Genomic DNA, 25643 nt, shown 5'->3' on the forward strand with positions numbered 1-25643 from the left:
ATTCTCCGACCCTGATACTCACCAAGACCATGTAAATCAGGTTTTGAAGAGACTCTTGGACAATGACCTGTATGTTAAAGCTGAAAAGAGTGTGTTTCATGCTGACACCGTCTCCTTCCTGGGCTTCATTGTAACCCCTGGAAGAATGCAGATGGATCCAGCTAAAGTGAGTGCTGTGGCAGATTGGCCTACACCTGACAGCCGCAAGAAGGTTCAGCAATTCTTGGGATTTGCTAACTTTTACAGGTGGTTCGTGAAAGTCTTCAGCACAATAGCTGCTCCTCTTCACGTTCTTCCCTCCTCGGAGGTGCAGTTCCGCTGGTCTCCAAAGGCAGAGAAGGCCTTCAAGACGCTCAAGCGCTTAGCCTCAGCTCCCATCCTCACCATGCCGTACCAACAGCGCCAGTTCGTGGATGCCTCTAATGAAGGAGTAGGAGCAGTCCTGTCTCAATGCTCAGAAAGGATGGCAAGATGCACCCCTTCCTGTTGCGGCGGCTGTCCAAAGCAGAAAGAAACTATGATGTTGACATCAGGAGTTGCTGGCGGCGAAGCTCTCCTTGAAAGGAATGGAGGCATTGGCTTGAGGGGGGCCGAACATCTATTCATTGTTTGGAATGACCAGAAGAACTTAGAATATATCAAGAAGGCTAGGAGGCTCAACCCACACCAGGCCAGGTGGGTTCTTTTCTCAGGCCAGGGTCCCGCAACGTCAAGCCAGACGTCCTGTCACGACTATTCAACCACGAGTCTGAGGCCAAGCAACCTGATTCCATCCTTCCACTAAACTGTGTGGTAGGAGTGGTAACATGGCCAATAGATACAGAGTTAAAGCAAGCTAACGGTGTGGCCCCACCACCTAGGGGATGCCCCACTTATCGGTTGTCCCCACTGAGCTGCGTCCCTTGGTGATTCATTGGGCTCACATCTCGCTGCTTTCATGTCATACGGTAGTAAAAAGAACAATGTTCGTCTTTTTGCAGAGTCTTAACAGTATGTAGTTCACTCTTTGTTGCTGTTCATGATTTCTTGTGTGCCAAGCTTTAAGGTTAACACTAAATCAGTAGCTTAGTACAAAGCATAATTGGATGACGTGCCTTGTAAGTGACCACAACATAAGTCGGCTGCACCATCAGACAGGCAATCTCTTAAATCCTGTTAAAAGGTATACATGCTCAGTGATCATATAAATCAGGTTCCGCCACAAAAGCAAGAAATATACGTACAATCGTGTCGTAAGATTTTCATCTATTTAATTGTCTTTTAAGTTACTATCTATCAAAGAGTGATTTAAAACAAGGGTGATTGATCATATGACCCACTAATGAAAGCACTTGTTGCCTTTTTGCCTTTTGAGTATTACAATCTGTGTGCCTGTAAAGACATTCCCTCCCAAGATGCAAAGGTGCCGCCATGTTAGTGACGCTGCTGACAGCGGTTCCAACTTCTGGTTCAGGCTTCTAGTAAGGGCAGAAGTGTAATTTAATAGTAAATGTGTGTGAATGGATTTAAGAGGTCAACATATAAGGGAAGGACCGGATGTAGAGCGGTTAATGTGTTTCAATAAAGTTTACAAGAGAGCAAAAAAAAGTCAACACATTTCCATTGAGGTTAAATGGGGACACTAAGAAACCCTCAAAGCAATTTCAGTCAAAAGCAACTGGACTTGGTTATTTGTCCCAGACACATTAACCAAGTCCAGTTGCTTTTGACTGAAATTGCTTTGAGGATAACGATAACCTGGACAAATGAGAATAGTCAATAGTCACCTAATACTTCTTTAGAACATTTTATGCGCTTTGGTAGTAAAACAAATAGCACTACACCACTGGATAAAAGTGTATGCTCTCTACTTCGCTGGCTTTTAAAAAAGGTGCTAGTTGTTGTGGCATCAAGTACTACCTACGTCACATCCTGCTGTTTATCCAGTCAGCAACCAGGCTTTTTCCAGGGGAGAAAAAAGGCCCTGCTCTTTGACAGGGCCAACTAAAGTCTGGTCAAACGGCTTTTAGGGGCAGCTCACATTCAAATAACGGGTGTTTCAGTGAGGGAGAACCGTCTTATACCGGGTATTCAACTGTTATGGAAACACATAAGAAAATGTTCTCAAAGGCTGACACACTGATCTGCTGTGATACTTATACATCTCCTCAAAAACCTCCACATCCTGCTACTGTAATGCCTGATCCATATCAGTTGTAAGGCTTTACTTCATGATCTCTTTCAGGCTTTCAAAGTTCAATTCTCCAGCCGTTTCCTAAGACTCTTATCATGTGTAAACAATTACCGACAGCTCTGAGCAGTATTAGTCCATGGTGTTTGTCTGACCTGTTTAACCCACTTCTGTACAGCACACAAATGTTTTAAAATCCGAATCTAACCAATCAGAATCTAACATCCAGTGTCCTCAGGAAATCTTTCCTGCCTGTGGTCATTAAACTATACATAGCATCCCTTGGAGAGTCTGTCGCCTCTCAGTAATTCAGACTCATGTATATACTTCACTACTGCAAATATTAATTTCTGTAAATTCAAATTTGAGTCTTTTCTAATATATGATTAGTCTGTATAATATTTGTGGTTTGCATATCTGGAGTTTTGTAACAAAAATAATTATCCCCCGGGGATAATTAAAGTATTTCTGATTCTGATTTTAAACACACGTATTGTTCTTGAACATTAACAATCAGCTGTTTTCCCTCCATGTGTGCAAGTCTGTGATGAGCACCTGTCTCAAATAGTATAGATTAATGTTTTTTCTTCTGCCAAATGCTGTAGTTGCAGCAAAACTATTAAGCCGCTTACTTTTGTAGTGGTGACATTAGTTTCATTGTGGAGGCTGCAATGTTTAAATGGTTCCTACTCTAAGATATGTACCTGGGTGAATAAAATATGTCTAAAGAAAAATATGGAATTTCAAAGGGATCTCTTGACCTCTCACTGCAAGATATTTGAGCAGGTTTCTTCTTTACAGACATGTCCACTTAATGATAATCCTATGTCACTTTTTCAGCATACATACAACATACATACATCCTGTAGGAGGCCCCCACTGTCTACATATAACAAAACTAGCAAACTGTCAGAGTTGACTTACTTATTTTGTGTCCCTTTGTTCTAATTTCACATCTCCATGCAGTCGTTTTGGGTCATTTGTAGATGATATGTTGGTTAATGTGTATGTTTTTGCATTTTTATATTTTTGCTTCTACTTTCAGTCATTTAGCGTCTCTTTGTGGTTATTTGGTGTTGTTTTATCTGAGCAACATTTGGTGAGTCTGGTCCTTTCCAGAATAGAAATGCGTGCCATCCAATTGAATCTCCAAATGTCAAAAGTGTCTTGGTGTCATAATTTGCTATTTTTGATAATTTGTCTGTATCAATTCTTCAGTGGTCAAAATGGTTATGTTTGGCATCAAATCTGTGAAACAAATGGTAATCTTTTGCTTTCAGTCACCACTTCTATCTGACATCTACTCTTGCTCTGTCCCCTTAAAGAGCCCCTGTCCCCCTTTTAAAAAAAATAAATATTCAAAAATGGGTATATGTGGGTCTCAGTTGGTTAAGACAGAGAGTGTAGACTTATGGTCACATATGGGAGGCTCACTTGCCTAATGGTAAGCAGAATATTGCACACAGTTGGCCTCAAACATAAGAATGTGCTGTGTGCTGAGATACACGCTTAACATGGGGTAATCTTTTCCTGATCCTGATACAATAACAAAGTCAGAGATCATCCGTTCTAATACCAACAGAAAGAAGGTTACTGGAGGACAGATTGAATATGATTAGCAGTCGTAATAGGGTGCATGATTGGATTAGTTGACGTTCTTACCCCCAAATTAGATCCAATTAAACCAGTTTGGCCACTAACAAATTTAAAAGTTTATTATAACCCAACTAAAATGCTTATAATAATAATATTAATAATAATATGTCAGTACATCATACATTTATGTGTATGTCTCAGTGTACTGTGTATCATTGCTTTTGACCTGAAATGGACCAGGATGCCACTGATAATATCCTATCTTGGCTCCTGGCCAATTCAACTGTGCAGAAGTGTTTGTACAGTAGATGTTGCATTGCTTAATCTCCTCAATCAAAGTTGAATGGTCTATTATGTCTGCCAAGAAACTGATTACTCAGCTATTTAATTAATTATATGATCTGTCGGAAAGCACTATAAATGTTTTCCCAGTTCTCTAATGGGCTACCACAGTACAGGAGACGCTGAACTGACCATCACATGAAAAGCACATTTTGATTTTCTTCAATTATATTAAGGGAATAATGAAGCAAGGCCGTAATATGGAGCTCCCGGAGGATTTCTGGATCCCCATCCCTCTGGATACGAACAACATCACATCTCTCAGCCCCTTCCTGGTGCCCCAGGAACATCTAGCGACCTCGGGCACCTTCTATGCAATGGCCATTTACATGTTCTTTATATTTACTGTGGGGACCTTCATCAACGTGCTAACAATTGCATGCACCATCCAAAACAAGAAGCTCCGGTCCCACCTCAACTACATCCTAGTGAACTTGGCCGTGGCAAACCTTCTTGTGTCCTGTGTGGGCTCCTTCACTGCCTGCTGCTCATTTTCTTCCAGATATTTCGTCTTCGGACCATTAGCATGCAAGATCGAAGGTTTTATGGTAACGCTTGGTGGTAAGATATAATAATAATAATAATAATAATAATAATAGTAGTACGTTTATTTGATATTACACATTTTAAGAGAAAGTCACAAAGTGCTCGACATGATACGATTGTTCAAATAAATCCCAAACAGTAAAATGAGCATGCAAAAAATAAATACAACTGCAAATAAAATGAAAAAGTAAATGAATAAAAATATTTAAAAACACAAAATTTCAGACATGAGACAAAAGTCAGTTTCAGGTGACACTTAAGTATTTAAACTGTAGTTTTGGAACAATTATCTTTTTATTACTGGGCTTAGCTATACTGTTTGGTGGTAAGACAAACTTTGAGTATTTGATGATAATCCTACTTTCTGTCTTTCCAGGTATGGTGAGCCTGTGGTCTCTTGCTGTGGTAGCTTTTGAAAGATGGCTTGTCATCTGCAAACCACTTGGTAACTTTGTTTTTAAGCCCGACCATGCTATAGCCTGCTGTGTATTTACCTGGGTGATTGCACTGATAGCCTCAGGCCCGCCACTGGTCGGATGGAGCAGGTCAGTATTGCTCACATTCCCTTACATTTGCATTGATTGTGCAAAGCTGCCGTTTACACTCAGTGCTGTCATGACCATGTCTCCAGGTACATCCCAGAAGGCCTTCAGTGCTCCTGTGGTCCAGACTGGTACACCACAAACAACAAATACAACAATGAATCCTACGTCATGTTCCTCTTCTGCTTCTGCTTTGCTGTTCCCTTAGCCACCATTATCTTCTGCTATGCTCAGCTGCTCATTACGCTGAAAATGGTGAGGGAAAGTTAAACAATTAAAGATTTTTCATTGTTTAATGATTGTCTAATGCTGCAAAAATGTATAACAACTATTCATACAAAATGGTAAATTAAACTTTACTATATCTCACTCAACAGGCAGCAAAGGCCCAAGCAGAGTCTGCCTCCACCCAGAAAGCAGAGAGGGAGGTGACCAGGATGGTGGTCGTCATGGTGCTGGGCTTCCTGGTTTGCTGGTTGCCTTACACCTCCTTTGCTCTTTGGGTTGTCAACAACCGTGGGCATTCGTTTGACTTGAGATTTGCCAGCATACCGTCCGTGTTTTCCAAGTCTTCTGCTGTCTACAACCCAGTGATCTATGTTCTACTCAATAAACAGGTGTGTTGGTCATCTTGTCAGATTGAAAACACATTACAGCTATGGTTCTTAAAGGGTTAGCTTAGAGTTTTTGAAGTAGTGTTGAATGAGGTACTCTATCATACTACTGGTATGATTAGTGAATTACCTCCCGCACACCCAAGCTAAACTACATACTGCTGAAGGCAGTAGAAGCAGCAAAATGTATTTTAGCCACCTAAAATATGCCCCCCCCCCCTGAAAAAAATTAATCTAGTTTAAGTGTATGCTGTATTTTGGCTATTTTCCCAGCTTTGCCATGCAGACAGACCGCCCTGTTTACATGTATACGGGGAAGTGGAAGCCGTTCTAATGCTGTTGTGTCTTTGAATTTTAATGTGTTTTTAAAACGTGTTTTCCTTTGATGTCTTTTAGTTCCGTGTATGTATGATGAAGATGCTGGGAATGGGCGGAGGTGATGATGAAGAGTCATCAACATCATCAGTGACTGAAGTCTCCAAAGTTGAGCCTGCTTAGACTGAACATCAAGACTGTTGACTTCTCTGCCACTTACAATAGTGAACTGTAAATAACAGTAAGTGTATGTGTTCTGTCATGTGAAAAATTGGCAAATGATGTCTGATAAATGCAATGTTGCAATAATGAAAACAAAGAAAATCATAAATAGAATGCAAAGTGAAAAATAAACAATAAAAATACAAACATGTATCAGGTCTCTGCATGTTTTTGATACTGGCGAACAACACAGTCACTGGTTTCAACTATTACCGGTAGTGTTATGTAAGGCACATGTAAGAGGCTGTTACACAAACTGCGTGTCGACAGTAAAGTTATTTTTTGTCATTGTTGATGATGTCACATGAAATCCATGTTATGTTTTTATTTTATTTTTTCAAAATACTGCTGCAAAGGCAACTGGTTATTAGTGTAAATGTTGCTTCTTTATATTATAATGTTGCTTTGAATATCCCAATGAAATTCAGCATGAATATTTAGATTTGTTGAATTCAAACTCTTCCCCCGGTCTCTGTAATATCACCTGCCTCCACTGATATAATGATGTATAATGTGCTTCTCCGCATCAGATTACTGGATTGACAAAGAGTAACCACATCCGGCAATGACACTGTGTTCTCAATGTCATTTGCACCATTTAAGCTGAGGGGAAGGAGGCAAAATGCCAGAAAATTAACGCAATGCTTGAGTTAAACCAGTAGAGTGGATTACAAAGGGTTACTAGGCATGAGATTATCAGAATTAATCTTATCAGCAGGCAAAAACCTGGTGTGCTCTTTCTTAAGGAATAGGGATTAACATGTTTAACTTTGTTTTTATGTTAAAAACAAACCTTCTATACAGGTGTACTGTGTACATATTTACTGTATGTGCGTGTGGGTTCCTTGATTGAGATAATGTAGATAATGTTTCTAAGAGAACTAAACCTTGGGATTCTTATTCTGAGCCAAGTGTGACAAAAAGCAGGATATGTGTAATTTTCAGCGTTTATTTTCACAAGTGAAATCAGTGTTTCTAAAATGGGCGTAATAGTACACCTTGGGATACTTTGGAGTACTGCAGAGGGTAATAAATATTTTTCTCAAACACTAATGTGAAAAATATCAATCATGCATAATTCCTTAAATAGTTATACAAAAATAATGGATGTCTTTTTTGTGATTCATTCTAAACACTTGAAATTTGAACTTTAAGAGTCTTTCAGTTCCCAGGTTGGTGTTTAGCGTGGCGACTCAGACACCGATGGGGCAGCGCTGTATTGTACCTCTAAAAATTGGCTTTTTTTCTACCAAAAATATTTTTGGTTAAAAAAAAATGGTCAGGGTGTACTTGGGGGTACACTATTGATTTGTTTTAAATAAAATTCCTACTTACCAAAGACAACAACCCACTTACAAATGTATATCTCTTTAGCATAAATTAAATCAGCATCAATTATCCATTGAAAAAAACACTTAAGGAAACTGCAGCAAGTGCCATCTGGCCTTTTATCTGGAAGATATAGTCCTTTAAAATCCAATTTAATCAATTAATTATCCAATAAACTCTTAATTCTTTGTACAGCCATATATAGACGGTAGTCCACAAAAGAGGCAGAAGCAGACAACATAGCATTCTAGTCTTCCTCTTAAAACCTTTTATTTGAATATAAGCGTGTGACAATTGTGATTATTGCAAGGCAAAATGAGGGCAAATCGTGGCACAGAGCTGCCAGAGGACTTCTGGATACCCGTCACCCTGGATACCAATAACATCACATCACTCAGTCCTTTCCTGGTCCCTCAGGACCACTTGGGGGGCATCGGCGTCTTCTATGCCATGGCAGCATTCATGTTCTTTGTATTCGTTGTTGGCTCTGCCATTAACGCCCTCACTATTGCATGCACCATCCAATACAAGAAGCTCCGGTCCCATCTCAACTACATCCTAGTGAACTTGGCCGTGGCAAACCTTCTTGTGTCCTGTGTGGGCTCCTTCACTGCCTGCTGCACATTTTCTTCCAGATATTTCATCTTTGGACCATTAGCATGCAAGATCGAAGGTTTTTTGGCAACACTTGGTGGTAAGATTTAAGCTATAGTTTTAGAACAATGAACTAATTCCAGTTGATTGTGTTTTTTTTAATTATTGGAGTCAGCTAAAATGCTTTGAAAACTATTTCAAATTGTGTCTGTCTTTCCAGGTATGGTGAGCCTGTGGTCTCTTGCTGTGGTGGCTTTTGAAAGATGGCTTGTCATCTGTAAACCACTTGGTAACTTTGTTTTTAAGCCCGACCATGCTATAGCCTGCTGTGTATTTACCTGGGTGTTTGCACTGATAGCCTCAGTCCCTCCACTGGTCGGATGGAGCAGGTCAGTATTGCTCACATTCCCTTACATTTGCATTGATTGTGCAAAGCTGCCGTTTACACTCAGTGCTGTCATGACCATGTCTCCAGGTACATCCCAGAAGGCCTTCAGTGCTCCTGTGGTCCAGACTGGTACACCACAAACAACAAATACAACAATGAATCCTACGTCATGTTCCTCTTCTGCTTCTGCTTTGCTGTTCCCTTAGCCACCATTATCTTCTGCTATTCTCAGCTGCTCATTATGCTGAAAATGGTGAGGGAAACCTAGCACAAAAGAAGCCTTAGATAAAGTTTATTATCCCACTGATATAAAACCTTGATATTTGACACTCTGGGAATGAGTTGTGGGTGTTTGCACTTCCATCGGACCAACCCCCTTAATGTATGTCTCCGTCAACAGGCAGCAAAGGCCCAAGCAGAGTCTGCCTCCACCCAGAAAGCAGAGAGGGAGGTGACCAGGATGGTGGTCGTCATGGTGCTGGGCTTCCTGGTGTGCTGGTTGCCTTACGCCTCCTTTGCTCTTTGGGTTGTGACAAATCGTGGACAACCATTCGACCTCAGAATGGCGACCATACCTTCCTGCTTCTCAAAAGCCTCTGCAGTCTACAACCCTGTCATCTATGTTCTTTTCAATAAACAGGTCCGTTACCTTTGGCCTTGAACAACAAATGTAAAAAGTGATGCACTTTTTGCTTTGTAGCAACGTGGGTCGGGCTGAAAATGTGTTAAAATACAGTGTATCAGTCAGTCTGAGGTGCATGAGTGCAACATTTTGTTAAATAATCATAGAGATTCCTCCTGTTCTGTTAACACACCTTATAGTGACTTGGAAAATGATCAACTAGCAGATTCTCTGTGATGATTCTCAGTCATCCAGGTCAAATGTTTATACAAGAAAGGGTTGAATTAAGAACAACTGGACTTAGTTATACTCCTATCATGCAAGGGGTTTCTTCAGCTGAGAAAACTAAAGGCAAAACATCTTCAGGTATCTTCAGTCAAGTTTTGAATCAGTGTTATATTGTATTAATCTTAGAATACTCACGACTAACTAACATTTTTTAAATATACATATATTTTTAAAAAACATGTCAAGTCATCCATTTATCAGCTTCACTAGGCCACTGTGTGGACACATTCTGATAGCGAAAGATTTATGTTGTTGATATATTAGACACACACGTCTTTTGCTCAAGTTATTTTCATACATTATCATAAAAACATACCAGATGTACACTCATCGGCCACTTTATTAGGTGGACCTGTCCAACTGCGCGTTAAAGCAAATTTCTAATCAGCCAATCACATGTCAGCAACCACATGCATTTAGGCATGTAGACATGGTGAAGAGGATGTGCTGCAGTTCAAAGCGAGCATCAGAACGGGGAAGAAAGGTGATTTAAGTGGCTTTGAAAGTGGCATAGTTGTTTGTGCCAGACGGGCTGGTCTGAGTGTTTCAGAAACTGCTGATCTACTGGGATTTCCATGCACAACCATCTCTAGGGTTTACAGAGAATGCCTTGTTGATGCCAGAGGTCAGAGGAGAATGGACAGACTGGTTGGTGCTGATAGAAAGGCAACAGTAACTCAAACATCCACTGGTTACAACAGAGGAGTGCAGAGAGCATCTGTGAACACACACCACCACCTACTTTCTAGCAGAGAGGGAACAGCAGCAGAAGACCACCAGACACTTTATCAAGCACCAGGGTTGCCTAATAAAGTGGCTGGTGACTGGTGTACATTTGAACTCATTTTGATTATCTGTTTTTCCCCCTTTCAGTTTCGTACATGCATGCTAAGGATGCTGGGGATGGGCGGAGCCGAGGATGAAAGCTCAACATCGTCAGTGACTGAAGTCTCCAAAGTAGAGCCTGCTTAGACTGAACATCAGGACTGTTGACCTCTCTGCCACAAATGATTGTGTTTTGTCACATTAAAACATATTTGCAATGTAAAAAACTATTAGTACTGTGCAATTTAAAATAAATACATAAATAAATGCAAACATGGTGTCTGTATGTTGATTACACTCACTAGTTTGGACTATATAAAGTTTTCTTCTAAATGTTTATCTAAACATCTGAACATGTTATTTGCGGTTTAGCTGTCAATCTTAAATCCATGTTTTTGTATTACATTACTCATACTCATAGACACACTGAAAACTTGTAGGATTTACTTAATAAAATCCAATTTGCACATAATTGTTTCAAGTAAGTTTTACTGCTGAATGTCAAGCACAAGTCACTCAACAATATCAAGTGTAATGTACTTGCATTTAAGCTTAACATTTGTGAAGAAATTGAGTAAATGTTACTTAACTCTGCTCAACTTATAAGCTATATTTATCTAAATGAATTAAGTAAAAATCAAATTTTTTTTCATAGAAAGGAAATTGCTGTTAGTAAGTAGATTTTAGTACTTTTATCTAAATGTTTACATGTTCAGTTAATTGGTTATACAACTTAACACGCTCCTGTTTTTGCACTGCAATGATGCTTAAGATGAGTATTTTTATCACAGCCAGAGCATCGCTGTCAATTAGCAAAGGGGCGTCTTTTAGTGCTTCAGTGGGGAATGTCCTTCCAAACCCATATAATCCCGTCAACAAAATGTATCTGTCGCGGTGAGACATTTTTAGTAATCATAATATGCTTCTGATAGCTGATATTAAGACCAACACGGTGATATATGATACTTGGTGTTTGTTATGCAATGGGGAGAAAAATGCAATTTAATTGATAAAATATATCCCGCAATGCATAATTGTTGTTTAGGCATTTTCTGTCGTAACTCGGTTACAGAAGAGTAGAGAGTTGGAAGTTGATCCCTTGAATAAATGTAAATGTACAGGCTTTCCAACGGTGCCCCCCCTGAGTGTCTTTGACCTTTCGTTTCTGAGATACGTCACTGTTATCACAAATATGAGAACGAAAGGTTACATTGACTTGATATAAAATGACCTCTTCCTATTCAGTGACTTTATTACATATTAAAATGTTTACTTTGAATTTTAATTTTACTGTGCATAACTTACTTAGATTAATTTAATACATTTTACTACACCAAAAAGTCAGTGAAGGAAGCTGTTTCTGTGAAATCTTTGGTAACATAAAAACCTGCGTTAAACAATCTGGATCTCCAAAGGCCAAATGCATGCAATTGACCTCTGCACATCATGATCAGATTATACAGTTGACAAACACAGGGCTCTTACATTGGGATGTAATGAGATAATCTCAAAGATAATCTGTGCTAATCTGTATTAGCTCAAAGTGATCATTGTACTCATTCTGTGAACCAAAGCTTTAACCCTGAGCCCTGACCCTCACTGAGCCAATTAAGTTGAGACTAAGTAATATTCAAAGTTCCTATAAATGTGTCTTCAACACGAGAGAGACAAACCTGTGTTAGAACACAGTAACAGCATCAAGTGTATCTCTATTATTTAACATCAGATGTAAATTATTTGTAGTCTTTGTACATAAGACCACCTTTTTATTTTACACAGAACCAGACAAAAATGAGGGGAAGTCGCCCAACGGAGCTCCCAGAAGACTTCTGGATTCCCATCCCTCTGGACACCAACAACATCACGTCCCTCAGCCCGTACCTGGTTCCCCAAGACCACTTAGGGAGCCCAGGGATCTTTTATGCCATGTCAGCATTTATGTTCTTCCTATTTGTGGCCGGTACAGCCATAAATGTTCTCACTATTGCATGCACTGTCCAATATAAGAAGCTCCGGTCTCATCTGAACTACATCCTGGTGAATTTGGCTGTGGCGAACCTCCTCGTCGCCTCTGTGGGCTCCTTCACCTGCTTCTACTGCTTTGCTTTCAAATACATGATTCTTGGTCCACTGGGATGCAAGATTGAAGGATTTACAGCAACTCTTGGGGGTAAGGAGAATTACCAAATGCATTGTATGTATTTATCACATTAGACCATAAAGGAAAGGATCTGTGCTTATACATGTTGTGATGTATGTAAGATTTTCTTCCTATGGTTTTGTTTATGAAGCACAGTTTTTTTTAAACTGCAGGTCTAGTCTGAACTGTGATTTTCCTGGCAACCCCACTTTGCTGAATTTATCGTCAGATAAAACAGCTTCAAACAGCTATCAACTGACATTTCAATTTTGACAGTAAAAGTTTAATGGAAAAATGTTTTTTAAGAACTTTACCACAGAAACAACACTTTGTAGTAATGTGCCAGTCGCAAACGAGCTGGCTCTATGATCTCGCGTGTTTAAGTAAACGATGGGAGCCCGGAGACTTTTTTGTAAATTATTAATACTATACAGAATAATAGGAGGATCCTTAAATGTCTCACTTTGGTAATAACAAGCCAATCAAGTTTCCACACATTCAAACTTTTTAAATAATACATTTTTAGTAATAGTAGATTCCAATGGGCTACAAAATAACATATTTTCAAATCATGGTATAGAAAAAGGGGGGGATGAGCAGCATTAGAGGACACAAGACATTATAATAGCTCATTATACTTTGTTAATTAAAGGTGCTTGCAAAGAAATTGGAGCAATAAAATAGAGATAAAAAGACGGCATCACATGGAGGCAAGTCTATGAAAATGAGCCAATTTAGGAAGTGATTTTAAAGAGGTCACTGATTAGGCGAGCCTTACCTCTGTGGGAAGGTCACTCCAAAGCCGAGGCGCTCTGACGGAGTAGACACGGTCACTTCTGGTTTTGAGCCTCAGCCTTGGAAGGGATGAAGTCGATCTCTTACTCTTACTACCATTATCCAATTAATTCAAGTAACCCAGGCCGCCTTAAAAAAAAAAAAAAAAAAACATTGTTCTTTTGAACAGTTCTCAGAAAGGAACGAAGACATTAGATCCATCTTTGGCTCAAAGAGCCGTAATTCATCTCATCTCATCTTCAACCGCTTATCCGGGGTCGGGTCGCGGCGGCAGCAGCTTTAGCAGGGGACCCCAAACTTCCCTTTCCCGGGCCACATTAACCAGCTCTAACTGGAGGATCCTGAGGCACTCCCAGGAAAATGTGGAGATATAATCTCTCCACCTGGTCCTGGGTCTTCCCCGAGGCCTCCTCCCAGCTGGACGTGCCTGGAACACCTCCCTAGGGAGGCGCCCAGGGGGCATCCTTACTAGATGATCCTGATCCACCTCAACTGGCTCCTTTCAACGTAAAGGAGCAGCGGCTCTACTCTGAGTTCCTCACGGATGCTGAACTTCTCACCCTATCTCTAAGGGAGACTTCAGCCCCCCTCCTGAGAAAACCCATTTCGGCCGCTTGTACCCGTGACCTCGTTCTTGACCCAGCTTTCATGACCATAGATTGACCAGTAGATTGAGAGCTTTGCCTTCAGGATCAGCTCTCTTTTCGTCACAGTGGTGCTGCTCCGATTCTCTGGCCAAACTCAAAGCCGTAATTCCCATAGCTTAATGTCAATGTTCGAGCCTTAGCTTGTGCTTAGCTTGTGCTAAACATTTATAAAAAATCAGATCAATCGTTCTCTTAAATCAGGTGTTTCCTGTTGGTTAAAGAATTGAAATATACAGTAGATGCTATTTTTAAATCTCAAAGCACCGCTGACTGATAAATTGCTGACCTTTGAGCTGCTTGAGAAACAGAGTGAAACCTTGGACAGAAGACAAAACACCTTTCCTTTGTCTTTCGCCTGCCTATGAATGATAAACACTTTAAACTGTTTTAGTGCAAGTGCAGTCTACTCATATTCTTCAGAGCCAAATACCAAACTGGCAGAGTAGTACAGGATACCCAGAAGTATAATTTAGCAAATAAGTTACTATTAAAATTCCTGCTTCATAATATTTTATCCTATATTACAGCTATGAAGTTTCAGCTCAGAAGAGGGTGCCATGATTGGTACGTCTTTTATTCTTTTCTTTCTAATTCCAGGTATGGTGAGCCTGTGGTCTCTTGCTGTGGTAGCTTTGGAAAGATGGTTGGTCGTCTGCAAGCCACTCGGGAATTTCGCCTTCAGGCCTCACCATGCTATAGCCTGCTGCGCAATGACTTGGGTCTTTGCTTTGTGTGCTTCAGTTCCTCCTCTGGTTGGATGGAGTAGGTCAGCAAACAACAGTTTTTAATAGTTTGTATAATAACTGAGATGAGCCCTTCTGCATTTTTAAATACCATAATATTGAACTACAAACCTTTCCCTTTCTTAAAAGAGCTCTTGTAAGGATAGTAATGTATCCTCTGCCCCTAATTCCAGATAAACAGACAGACAACCATTCATTCTCATTGTCTGTCTCTCCAGGTATATCCCAGAGGGTATGCAGTGCTCCTGTGGACCGGACTGGTACACAACCAACAACAAGTTTAACAATGAGTCCTATGTGATGTTCCTCTTCTGCTTTTGTTTTACCGTCCCTTTCTCCACCATTGTCTTCTGCTACTCACAGCTGCTAATAATGCTGAAATCGGTAGGTAATATTTCTCTGTTGGGTTTGGGTTGATGGCATGTGGGCGGAGCTACAAGCTAAAAACCCACATGTGGGAGTTTGCACTTCCATCGGACCAACCCCTTTAATGTATGTCTCCATCAACAGGCAGCAAAGCTCCAAGCAGAGTCTGCCTCTACCCAGAAAGCAGAGAAGGAGGTGACCAGGATGGTAGTCGTCATGGTGCTTGGCTTCCTGGTGTGCTACCTGCCTTACGCCTCCTTTGCTCTTTGGGTTGTCAACAACCGTGGGCAGTCGTTTGATCTGAGACTGGCGACCATACCCTCCTGTTTGTCTAAAGCCTCCACAGTCTACAACCCGGTCATCTACATCCTCCTCAATAAACAGGTTGGTTCATTTTCAATTAATCATTCTAGTTAAAAAAATATTTGAGGGCAGGAGGGTAATGTTGTATTCACTCAGCTGAACTGAAGTTGTACTAAAATTTAAACAAAGAAAAAAATGTATTCTATAATATGTACACAATAGAGGAAGCTGCAGCTGCAGGACCACATTTCTATGACTGTAGTTACCGTATGAAACAAATATACTGAGAAAGTGTCAACCCTTACATTAGCGGCTAGGTAGCTCTGAAGGGCCATGGTTAGGGTTAGGTAAAAAGAAAGGGTTAGGGCAGGGTAGTCTCCCATTGCCAGACCTATCTCCACAGCAGTGTCGAGTTGATTGGTTTGACTGCACAAGTAAAAGCCCCTGAACACCCACACAGGTGTTTTCAGTTAATCCGATTCATTAGACCTCTTCTCAGGACTGTGTGGGTGTGTCTATTGTGATTGATTGACATCTTCCTGGGTTTCCTGTTAGCTTTGTTTCACCTGTTAAGGCGGGACAAAGTTCACCTTTATCATTCATATCAGTAGACGGATATTTACAACCTCATGAATTTCCATCAAATTCTCATCAAAGTCCCACCCACCTTCCAACTGAAAACACCTGTGTGGGTGTTCAGGGGCTTTAACCTTCGGTTATAGGGAGAAACACTCTCTTTTGTTTGTATTTCTTTAAAACAATCATAATCTTCTCGGGAGACTCTAAGCCCCGGATGCAGTGACAGTGCCCTTGCAGAACAGATAGCATAAATACCCACACTGTGCATCTGATAAACCAGACTAGGGTTGTGGTAACTACATTCTAGCATCTACCTGAAAAGCCTGCGGGAACATGCTACTCATATTTAAGAAAATATGGTCCTCTCTAGTGGTGGCTTTCAAAACATACAAAAGGCTTGGTCCATCTATAGAAAAAAAACTGTAATGTAATTAAAAACTTTAAAAAACTACAAAAAAGAATTGTAGGGACAAGACATCACCAGATATATTGTTGCTGTATGTATCTCCAAAGATAATTACCTGCACAGTTTATTAAGTTAATGGCTTATATGTACTAATGGAAAGAGATTTCCCTCGTCCACACATATGACTATGCTGTTTTTACCCTTTCAGTTCCGCTCATGTATGAAGACAATGCTTGGAATGAGTGGAGGCGACGATGACGAGTCCTCTTCAAGTCAATCAGTCACTGAAGTCTCCAAAGTCGGACCTTCTTAAGTTGATCACAGCTCATTCATCATCACTCATCAGACTCACATATTGTAAATAACACTGACTGAACAAACATTATAACAAATGGAATACAAGTATCCTTACAGATAGAGGTATATGCAAGTAAAATGTAAAAAAAAAAAAAGAAAAGTAAAAAAGAGAAATAAATAATTAAATAAATAAATAAAGTATTTGTGTCTATTCATTCCAGATGTTGGCTACACAACAAATATGTTAAACTCTGAACTAAATCTTGTTTTTCATACAAGAAATGAACATAAGGTCACTGGAAATGTTTTAGTCAATTAACCTTTGCAAGCAAAGGAACAGTTTAGTAAAAACAAAAACAGTTCAGAGAGAAACATTCACAGTAAAATTACAATTAAAAACAACTAAACACAACAACACTGACGCACAACAGCTGATATCTGCTTCAGAAACATAACTGACAATGTGCGCAAATACTCTGGGATCCACTCATGAAACAGTTGGATGTGTTTGGGGAAACCAGAAAAGGCCAAGTGCACCCCCAGTAAAGAAATGGTATATTATCTTTCATTGATGTATGTTATTCTCAGCAGACAAACAACAAATATCTTGCTGTAGCTGGTTTTAAATAACGTTTTTTACACCACTTTGGCAAAGAGGCCACGCTTTACCCATATTTTTCTGCTCTTTCTGGACTTGTTTATGATGCATTCACACTGTCCATACGTACCGTGCATTCGTAAATGTTCAATGGAGCACCCAAGCATGTCCTTCCCAGCTCACTGTAAATATTTTAAACTTGATATGTTTCCAAAAAAGAGAAAGAGAATTTTCATTAGAATTAATTTTGACACAAGCACATAAGGGAAAAACAAAACGAAATACAAAACATATTGCCATTTCATAGAGATAATCATGAACATTACAGAACATAATTTACACAAAGACATTTACACGATGACACTACGAGACTGCTTACATCAGGTTTTATGGAGAAACTATTGAGATCATTAACTCACTGTACGTTGCATCATGCGAACACTTGAAGGGTCACAGGGTTTATCTGAAGTAATAAATGATTCAAGAAGAATTCCATTGGACGATTGTACATCTCCACTTTGATTTGTCTGTCCACCTGGTACACATGCCATTATCTGGCAGGTCTCTCAAATCTGTAAAAAGCACCATTCTCTTCTGCATTATTAATCAATAAATTAAAATAAATACAAAATACAATATGTCAGTGTGGTGTTAAACATGAAGAGTCAACATTCAGCCCATAGATGGCACCATACTGCTTCTTTCACATCAGGTACCATGTGTACTGTACATACAACTGAGAGTAAATCACATGAAAATACTGTATGGGGTGTAGTTTTTATAATTGTACAATGATTATATTGAATGAACATTATCATTATTATAATAAGATAATATTTGATTATATACTACACATATTTCTAAATCAAACTCGTCCGTCTAGGCAAGGCAACTTTATTTGTATAGCACTTTTCATGCACAAGGCAGACTCAAAGTGCTTCACAGCACAACATGTCAAGGACTAAAATGCATTACAGAAAGACAAAGAGAATAAAAACATAGACAATAATCAAAACAGTGCGGACGTTAAAAGTGCAAAGATTTAGCAGAAAGCTAAGGTGAACATAAAAGTGTTCAGTCTCGTTTTAAAAGTGGTCAGAGTGGGTGAAAGTCTCAAATCTTCAGGAAGTTGATTCCAGCTGTTTGTTGCATAATGACTGAAAGATGCTTTCCCTTGATTTGAGTTTACTCTGCGAACCACTAACAGATTGGCCTTAGAGGATCTTAGTGATCTAGAAGGCTTATGTAGTGGGAGCATATCAGTGATATACCTCGGCCCTAGACCATGAAGTGATTTATATGTGAGCAGGAGGATTTTGAAATCAATTCTCTGACGTACAGGAAGCCAGTGCAATGATTTAAGAACTGGTGTAATGTGCTCACATGTTTTGGTCTTTGTTAAAACTCTAGCAGCAGCGTTCTGAACGAGCTGTAGCTGCCTGACAGTTGTTTTGGGAAGACCTGCAAGGAGACCATTACAGTAGTCCGGCCTACTGGTTATAAAGGCATGGACAAGTTTTTCTAAGTGTTGAGCTGACATGAGCCCTCTAAGTCTTGTTACATTTTTAAGGTGATAGTAGGCCGATTTTGTTACTGATTTGATGTGACTGTCGAAATGTAAATCAGAATCCATAATAACCCCAAGATTTCTGGCTTTATTTGAGGTTTTCAGGGACAGTGATTGATGGTGTTGGATGACTTTGAACCTTTCTTTCTTAGCACCAAAAACAATTATCTCAGTTTTATCCTCATTTAGTTGAAGGAAATTTTGGCACATCCAGTGTTTGACTTGCTCAATGCACTGGCACAGACGATCTATGGGGCGATAGTCATTTGGTGATAGCGCTACATAGATTTGGGTGTCATCGGCATAGCAATGGTGGTCAATGTTATTTTGCATGATTTGTCCTAGTGGGAGCATATAGATGGTAAATAAAGTCGGCCCCAAGATTGAACCTTGGGGGACTCCACACGTTACGTTGGTTTGTTCTGATACAAAGTCGCCAATGGAAACAAAATAGTTCCTATCTTGTAGATATGACTTGAACCAGTTTAAGACTGTGCCTGAGAGCCCCACCCAGTTTTCCAACCTGTCCAAAAGTATTGAGTGGTCGACAGTGTCAAATGCAGCACTGAGGACCAATATCATTAATACTGAAGTTTTGCCAGAGTCTGTGTTAAGACGGATGTCATTTATAACTTTAATAAGGGCCGTCTCGGTGCTATGAAAAGGTCTAAATCCTGACTGGAGGCTGTTGTGGCAGCCAGTAGAAGCCAAGAAGTGAGTTAGTTGTTGGAGTACAACTTTCTCAATTATTTTACTTATGAATGGTAGATTTGAAATTGGTCTGTAGTTGTTGATAATAGAGGCATCTGGCTCCCCTTTTTTAGAAGAGGTTTAATGACTGCAGTTTTGAAGGAGTTATTAACTATTTGCAATACGTCTGTTGATAGGCAGTCAAAAACATTCTTAAAGAAGTTGGTAGGTAAAGCATCGAGACAGCAGGTGGTTGGCTTTAGATCGGTCACTGTTTCCACTAGAGTTTTAGAGTCTATGGCATTAAAGCTTGCCATCATTGCTGTGTTATTTTGGCCTAAACGGGGTGGTGATCCAACTTTTTTGTTTGAGATATTGATGGCACGTCTGATGCCTTCAATTTTATCAGTATAAAAGAAACTCATTGCATTTCTGTGTGGAATGGAGTTCGGCTGGTATTTGTGTTGGGGGGTTGGTCAGTCTGTCGACAGTTGCAAATAGGGTTTTGGCCTTATTAGTGTTGCTGTTTATGATATTGGAGAAGGATGTTTCTCTAGCACTTTTTAAGACTAAATTGTAGGCCTGGAGCCTCTCTTTATAGATGTCATGGTGAATATGAAGTTTTGTATTTCGCCAGATTCGTTCAGCCTTCCTGCACTCTCTTCTCTTGGCTGTCTAATGGAAACTCAACTCATTCTTACCTGTTGTTGTCCACAACATGTTGCAGGTATACGTGGTTCACTAGTTTACCAGTCACACACACACACACACACACACGCAACTAGAACTACAAGTATTAATTAGACTAATAATTATTCCCCTGGGAACGCCTCGTGATCCCCCAGTTAGAGCTGGTTAATGTGGCCCAGGAAAGGGAAGTTTGGGGTCCCCTGCTAGAGCTGCTGCCCCCGAGACCCGACCCCAGATAAGCGGATGAAGATGAAATGAATTTCTATCAATCACATACTGAAAACAAAAGCTTGCAAAACAGAATGAAAGCTCACAGACAACAGCTGGGGTTTTGGGGGTTGTACTACAAAAATATGGATATATTTAGAAACATATTATACATGATAGATTATAACATGAAATGACACACATTAGAATAACACAGAAAACGAATGGGCATGGTAAAAGCTATGATATAGAAATGCAATTTCTAATAATACCTTCATGGAAAGTAAAGTTTAATATAAAATAGCAAGTGGTCACCAGATCTGCTCATTAAAGTACCAACAATATCATCTCACTAACTCAGCTTTGATAAAGAGGGATCCAAGAGGAAGGAGGTGTGTTTCACAGCTTTAGAGCAGTCGTCCAGACGTGCAGAACACCGGGTCTCTCCCGAGATGCAGGGCTGGCAGAACCAGGTCGTCAGAGGATTCGTCAGAGGCCAAAGAGTGGACGGGTTGTCCAACAGGGCGGCATGCAACAGCCTCTCGATAGGGAGCTCTTCACCGTGGCAACAGATATTCAGCGTCCAAGGTTCACTTTCGTTGTGAACACTAAATCTTCAGCTTTAAGCCAAAAAGAGTCTTTCTGGATTCTTCAGCTTTGACAGCTTTGAGTTAGGTGGATGAGAGAGTCAGTTGGTCTTTTCTTGCGAGCTATTGGTGAAAACTTGAGTTTGATATAAACTTCAAAAGAGTAACTTTGCGCTGTTGACTAAAACTTGATTTCTCCGGCCAAGATAAAATAAGCTTGTTCTCAAAAACACGAGCATTCATATAAGACGGCGTTTGACTGATAAATAAAAATGTTATCAATCAAATAAAAAAACTGAACTTCGTTGAAACAAATTCAGGCAGAAAGTTACTTATAAAAATAAAAGACAAAAATAAACTAGATTTTTATTACAAAATAATCAAAATAAAATAATAATAAATAATCATTCTTTGATAGTAGTCTAATATATTTTGATACTGTGTTAGGGACCAAAACCTGATTTTTCTGTGTTCAGCCAACTGTTGACTTTTATCGCTCAATCACCTTTAACAGATGAATTCCACTTTTTGACAGTGTCTGTTTGTCTAACATAAATTATTCTTACATGGTTTTTCATTTAATAACCTTGACGTCATTTTGTTCACTCTTTAGTGCGTCTCAGCTTCGCCTAAAAGGTCAAAGGATTCTGAGAGTAGTGAAGCAGGGAGGGAGAGAAATAAGATGTCTGATAAGGCATCAGACTGGCATCAAGGGGCGTCATCACAAAATGTGTCCCCATTCTTTTGATGCACACACACACACACACACACACACACACACACACACACACACACACACACACACACACACACACACACACACACACACACTCACACACACACACGCACACACACACACACACACACACACACACACACACACACACACAAACACACACACACACACACACACACACACACACACAATGAAAACATTAATAATTCTCTACTTGGGTCCAAGTTGATAAATGATCACACGTGCTACAGACAAAAAAGTATTATCATAATACATGGCTCACAGTTTTAAATAGTTTGTGCACTTGCTGTTTTCAAATCCTTTAACACAACAAGCTAAAGAGGGTTAATTAATTGAACAGGATTATCCATTAATCTCTCTAGATACTCACACAAGTAACACTGTTTACATTTCACTATTTGTGTGAAAGAGTTCTGATAAAGCAATTAAAAACTAGTCAAAGTAACTGCTTCCTTAGTTGTTACCAACTGTTGCCTGTATGTTCATCATGTAAGTGGCATACAGATATAAATACAAGCCATACAATCATCCTACAGTGGAATCTATTGTGGAAGATTTTGTGCAGTTTTCCATTTGAACATTATGAATATCACAACCAAACATATGTCGTTACATGTTGTCTGCCTGCCATGCTGCTTAGAAGAATAAATCAGTCAAATCAATACTTGGAAATACCATGGATACCATTGACTCTGGGTTTTAGGCCATCATGGTCATCTGTGCTGGAGGGAAAAGTAAAAGGAGAACAGGAATATTCTGTTCATCACAACATCCCACAACAAACCTGAGAATAGATTATTACTTGATGTGAAGTAAATAGATGAGTAGCAAAGGTGGACTCATTCATTCACTTCACATCATTCAATCATTTTATAATTTAAACATTATTATTATATACATTATTTATACATATTCAGACAGCGAGTGTACAAACCAGACTTTCACACCAGGTCATGGAGATTCCTGTCGGTAGTCAGGAGCAAATCTGAGTTCTGCTAGTAGTGAACTTTTACCAAACGTTATAGTTCAGAACTAGCGGAATTCCAGACTTACCCCCGAAACATCAACGCATCACGGAGAAATATGAACTGATATCTCAGTTTACATTAAGATACTGAAAGCAAAATACTCTCCTCCGTGACTTCAGTTGAAGAATGATAATTACTTCATAAACAATAATGAAAGTTCAGTAAAATTAAGTTAGAAACATGTTTGTAAATAAAGGAAAATAGAAGAAAAGTTTACAGATCTGTTTCAGGATGCATCCTCTTCTTGATGCGCAGTCCTCATCCCACATGGAGTGAAGTGAGCCAGTTACCTGAGTAACAAGTGGGTTAGAGATGGATTAAAATGAAAAACAAATATAGCACCTTTTGTCAACCTCTGCTCTGAAGTGAACTGTTGTTTTCCAGAGAGATTAAAGTGTCACGGACTGAGCATGCCAGAAGTAATTACTCTTTGTTAATCTGTTTTATGGAAGAACCTGAGTTGTCCGCATAATCTGCTTTGGTCTGTTTTGACATGAGACATCTTCATTTGGATCCACCAGGTTCTGATTAAAGGTTCAACACTAAGAGGGAGAGACTGCTGCAGCAGCTGCTACTCTACAATGCCTTAAAGCCCCCCTCCACTCAAAAAAAGTGTAACTCATGTTTCTGTCCTTTAAAATGTGTGTTATTGACAATAGTGCCTTGTATATGAGCAGAGTTTTTTCACTAGAGAGCGGTTTTCACATAACTCTCCTGAAGGCGGAGATGTCTGTGCACTGGTTGGTATGTCAATCACTGTCTAATATGTGTAACACTATTCAACGGGGGAACAACTTCGACACAACACCGGCAAAGAAACCTGAAACCTCAAGCTCAGAGCGGACTGTCAGTACAGACAGAAAACACAGTCTCATCCCAACCGGTATGCAGTTACAAGCTAACAAACAACAGAAACTAATAAAAGCTACTAACTACATTCACCATTCAGATACTTCTGCTAGTCGACCATTTTAGTGACAACAGACTCCTAATCTGAGTCTGGGTCTGACTGACGGGTTCAGGATGCTGAAACTATAACTTTGTTGCAGATTGCTAATGTTAGTTCAATGGGCAGATTGGGCTCCATGTCCATCCATCCACCTGCCATACTGCAAGTCAGCGATCTGCCCCAGTGTCTGAAGCCGGCTCAAACATGAAGGGCTATGGCTGATTCTCTCCGATGTGTTTAGCCATCTGGATGAGCCATTTGCTCACTTCTGTTTTAACCTCGGGCATCTTCGTAAACCTCCGGTAGTAGCTAGAATGCAGTCACCGAAGACTCTCGAGTTTTAGCGTGCAGGAGTGCGAGTACGAGCAGCGGAGGGCGGGGTGAGGCCACTTTAACACTCTAAGGAAGATACATTTATGGTGTAATTCTTTATCAGTGGTTATGATTGCTTGGTACAGAGACTTTTGACCAGGAAATGCAAGGCATATCTTTTTTTGAACAACCTTGTAATGAATACTGAAGAACTGTAAATGGTAAATGGACTGAATTTATATAGTGCCATTCTTGTCTTAGCAACAACTTAAAGCTCTTAACAACACAAGCGAACATTCACCCATTCACACACAAGGTGGCACCTGCTCGTTGGGAGTGATAAACATTCACACGCCGCAATTTGGGGTTCAGTATATTGCTAATGAATACTTCCACATGCAGACTGTGAACCGCCAATCTTCTGATTACTGAACAAACACTGTACCCCTGAGCCTCAGCAAAAAGGTAATGGAGATGACTAAAAGATCCACCACCAAAGCAAGAAACTTTAATTTTGTTGATTTTGCCCATTTGGATAAAAGTGGTAGTATTTCCATGAGCACCACCTCCTCGTTTCATGAAGATCTTGATCTGGCCAGCAGGTGCAGCTTTGGCTCAGAAGTAAAGCTGGAATTCATCCGTCCTGAAGTTTCTTTCCAAAACCTTTGAGGGTAACGTAGCTGCATACTAGTGAAGGTTTGTGGTTGTGTCAGTACTTAATTTAACCTCAGCTAGTCTAGTTAGGACAACTTTTAGGGAAGAGGTAATTCCTATAATAAAATCATCTATAGTGTGGTTTATTTTGTTCATTGTACGTATTTTAGCAAATAATCCTGCCTCTAGGGGGGAAAAAAATAATTTTACTCGCTGACATGATACAAGAGACCTGTGCATGCCTATCATACCGTTTATTTGCACCATATTCTTCAGAGGTCGTTCCTCAGAAGTCAGGATGTGATACCCTCTCCCCTTTGCCCTTGACATAAAGACCTGACCTATGTCCTGAGCTGTAAGATTAAAAGAGGGTCTCAAAATCCTATGTTCTGGTGTGAACTCTCTGTCCGGATGGATTAAAGGTGTCTTACTTCCCTCACATGCCAACGACTGTGACTGTGACTATTATAGTTTGGTGGATAACCACTTGTCCAAGCTGCTTTAAGATGGTCCTGTCATGGCCACCAGGATCCACACCTAGACATACCAAGACCACAACATCACTCCCAGCATAAAATCATGTTGATATGCACAGTTCTGCTGTGTTTGTCTTAATTTGAAACATATGTTCAATATTATGCAACAGATGCAATTCATGATATTGATGTGGAATTATTCCTCTGCATACAAAAGCATAAGAAAATAAACTTTTGCTTTGGAACTTGAATTATCATTTGATACTCGTGGGTTGCTCTATTACTCATGATTTCTTATTTCTATAGTTATATAGAAATAGATAATGCAAACTACTGCAGGTCTCAATGGAGGCAAATGATGCCAGTGACATTTGCTAGTCAAAGGTCTTGCACCTAATCCTCATTTTAACGGAGTGGACAGAAATCCCTTTCAAATAAGATTATTTGGGCACTTCGCCT

At 39.8% G+C, this 25643-nt stretch overlaps 3 protein-coding genes across 3 annotated transcripts; all 3 read left to right on the plus strand.

Moving 5' to 3' along the window:
• Nucleotides 1-4290: 4290 nt before the first annotated feature.
• On the plus strand, nucleotides 4291-6308 carry LOC310965945 (blue-sensitive opsin-like; the record flags this gene model as incomplete). The annotated part of the gene is made up of 5 exons (XM_083939702.1): nucleotides 4291-4669; nucleotides 5031-5199; nucleotides 5286-5451; nucleotides 5574-5813; nucleotides 6207-6308. The coding sequence occupies 5 exons, from the start codon at nucleotides 4291-4293 to the stop codon at nucleotides 6306-6308; spliced, it is 1056 nt and encodes a 351-aa protein (XP_083795828.1).
• A 1683-nt stretch (nucleotides 6309-7991) lies between these two features.
• On the plus strand, nucleotides 7992-10540 carry LOC310965948 (blue-sensitive opsin-like; the record flags this gene model as incomplete). The annotated part of the gene is made up of 5 exons (XM_083939705.1): nucleotides 7992-8370; nucleotides 8491-8659; nucleotides 8746-8911; nucleotides 9059-9298; nucleotides 10442-10540. The coding sequence occupies 5 exons, from the start codon at nucleotides 7992-7994 to the stop codon at nucleotides 10538-10540; spliced, it is 1053 nt and encodes a 350-aa protein (XP_083795831.1).
• Nucleotides 10541-12184: 1644 nt separating this feature from the next.
• LOC310965944 (blue-sensitive opsin) lies at nucleotides 12185-16685 on the plus strand (the record flags this gene model as incomplete). Its single annotated transcript, XM_083939701.1, has 5 exons — nucleotides 12185-12563; nucleotides 14573-14741; nucleotides 14937-15102; nucleotides 15229-15468; nucleotides 16581-16685. 5 exons carry the CDS (start codon nucleotides 12185-12187, stop codon nucleotides 16683-16685), a joined length of 1059 nt encoding a protein of 352 aa, XP_083795827.1.
• Nucleotides 16686-25643: the final 8958 nt, after the last annotated feature.

This window comes from Echiichthys vipera (genome assembly GCF_963691815.1).
Source record: "Echiichthys vipera genome assembly, chromosome: X".
In the NCBI taxonomy this organism is placed as follows: domain Eukaryota; kingdom Metazoa; phylum Chordata; class Actinopteri; order Perciformes; family Trachinidae; genus Echiichthys; species Echiichthys vipera.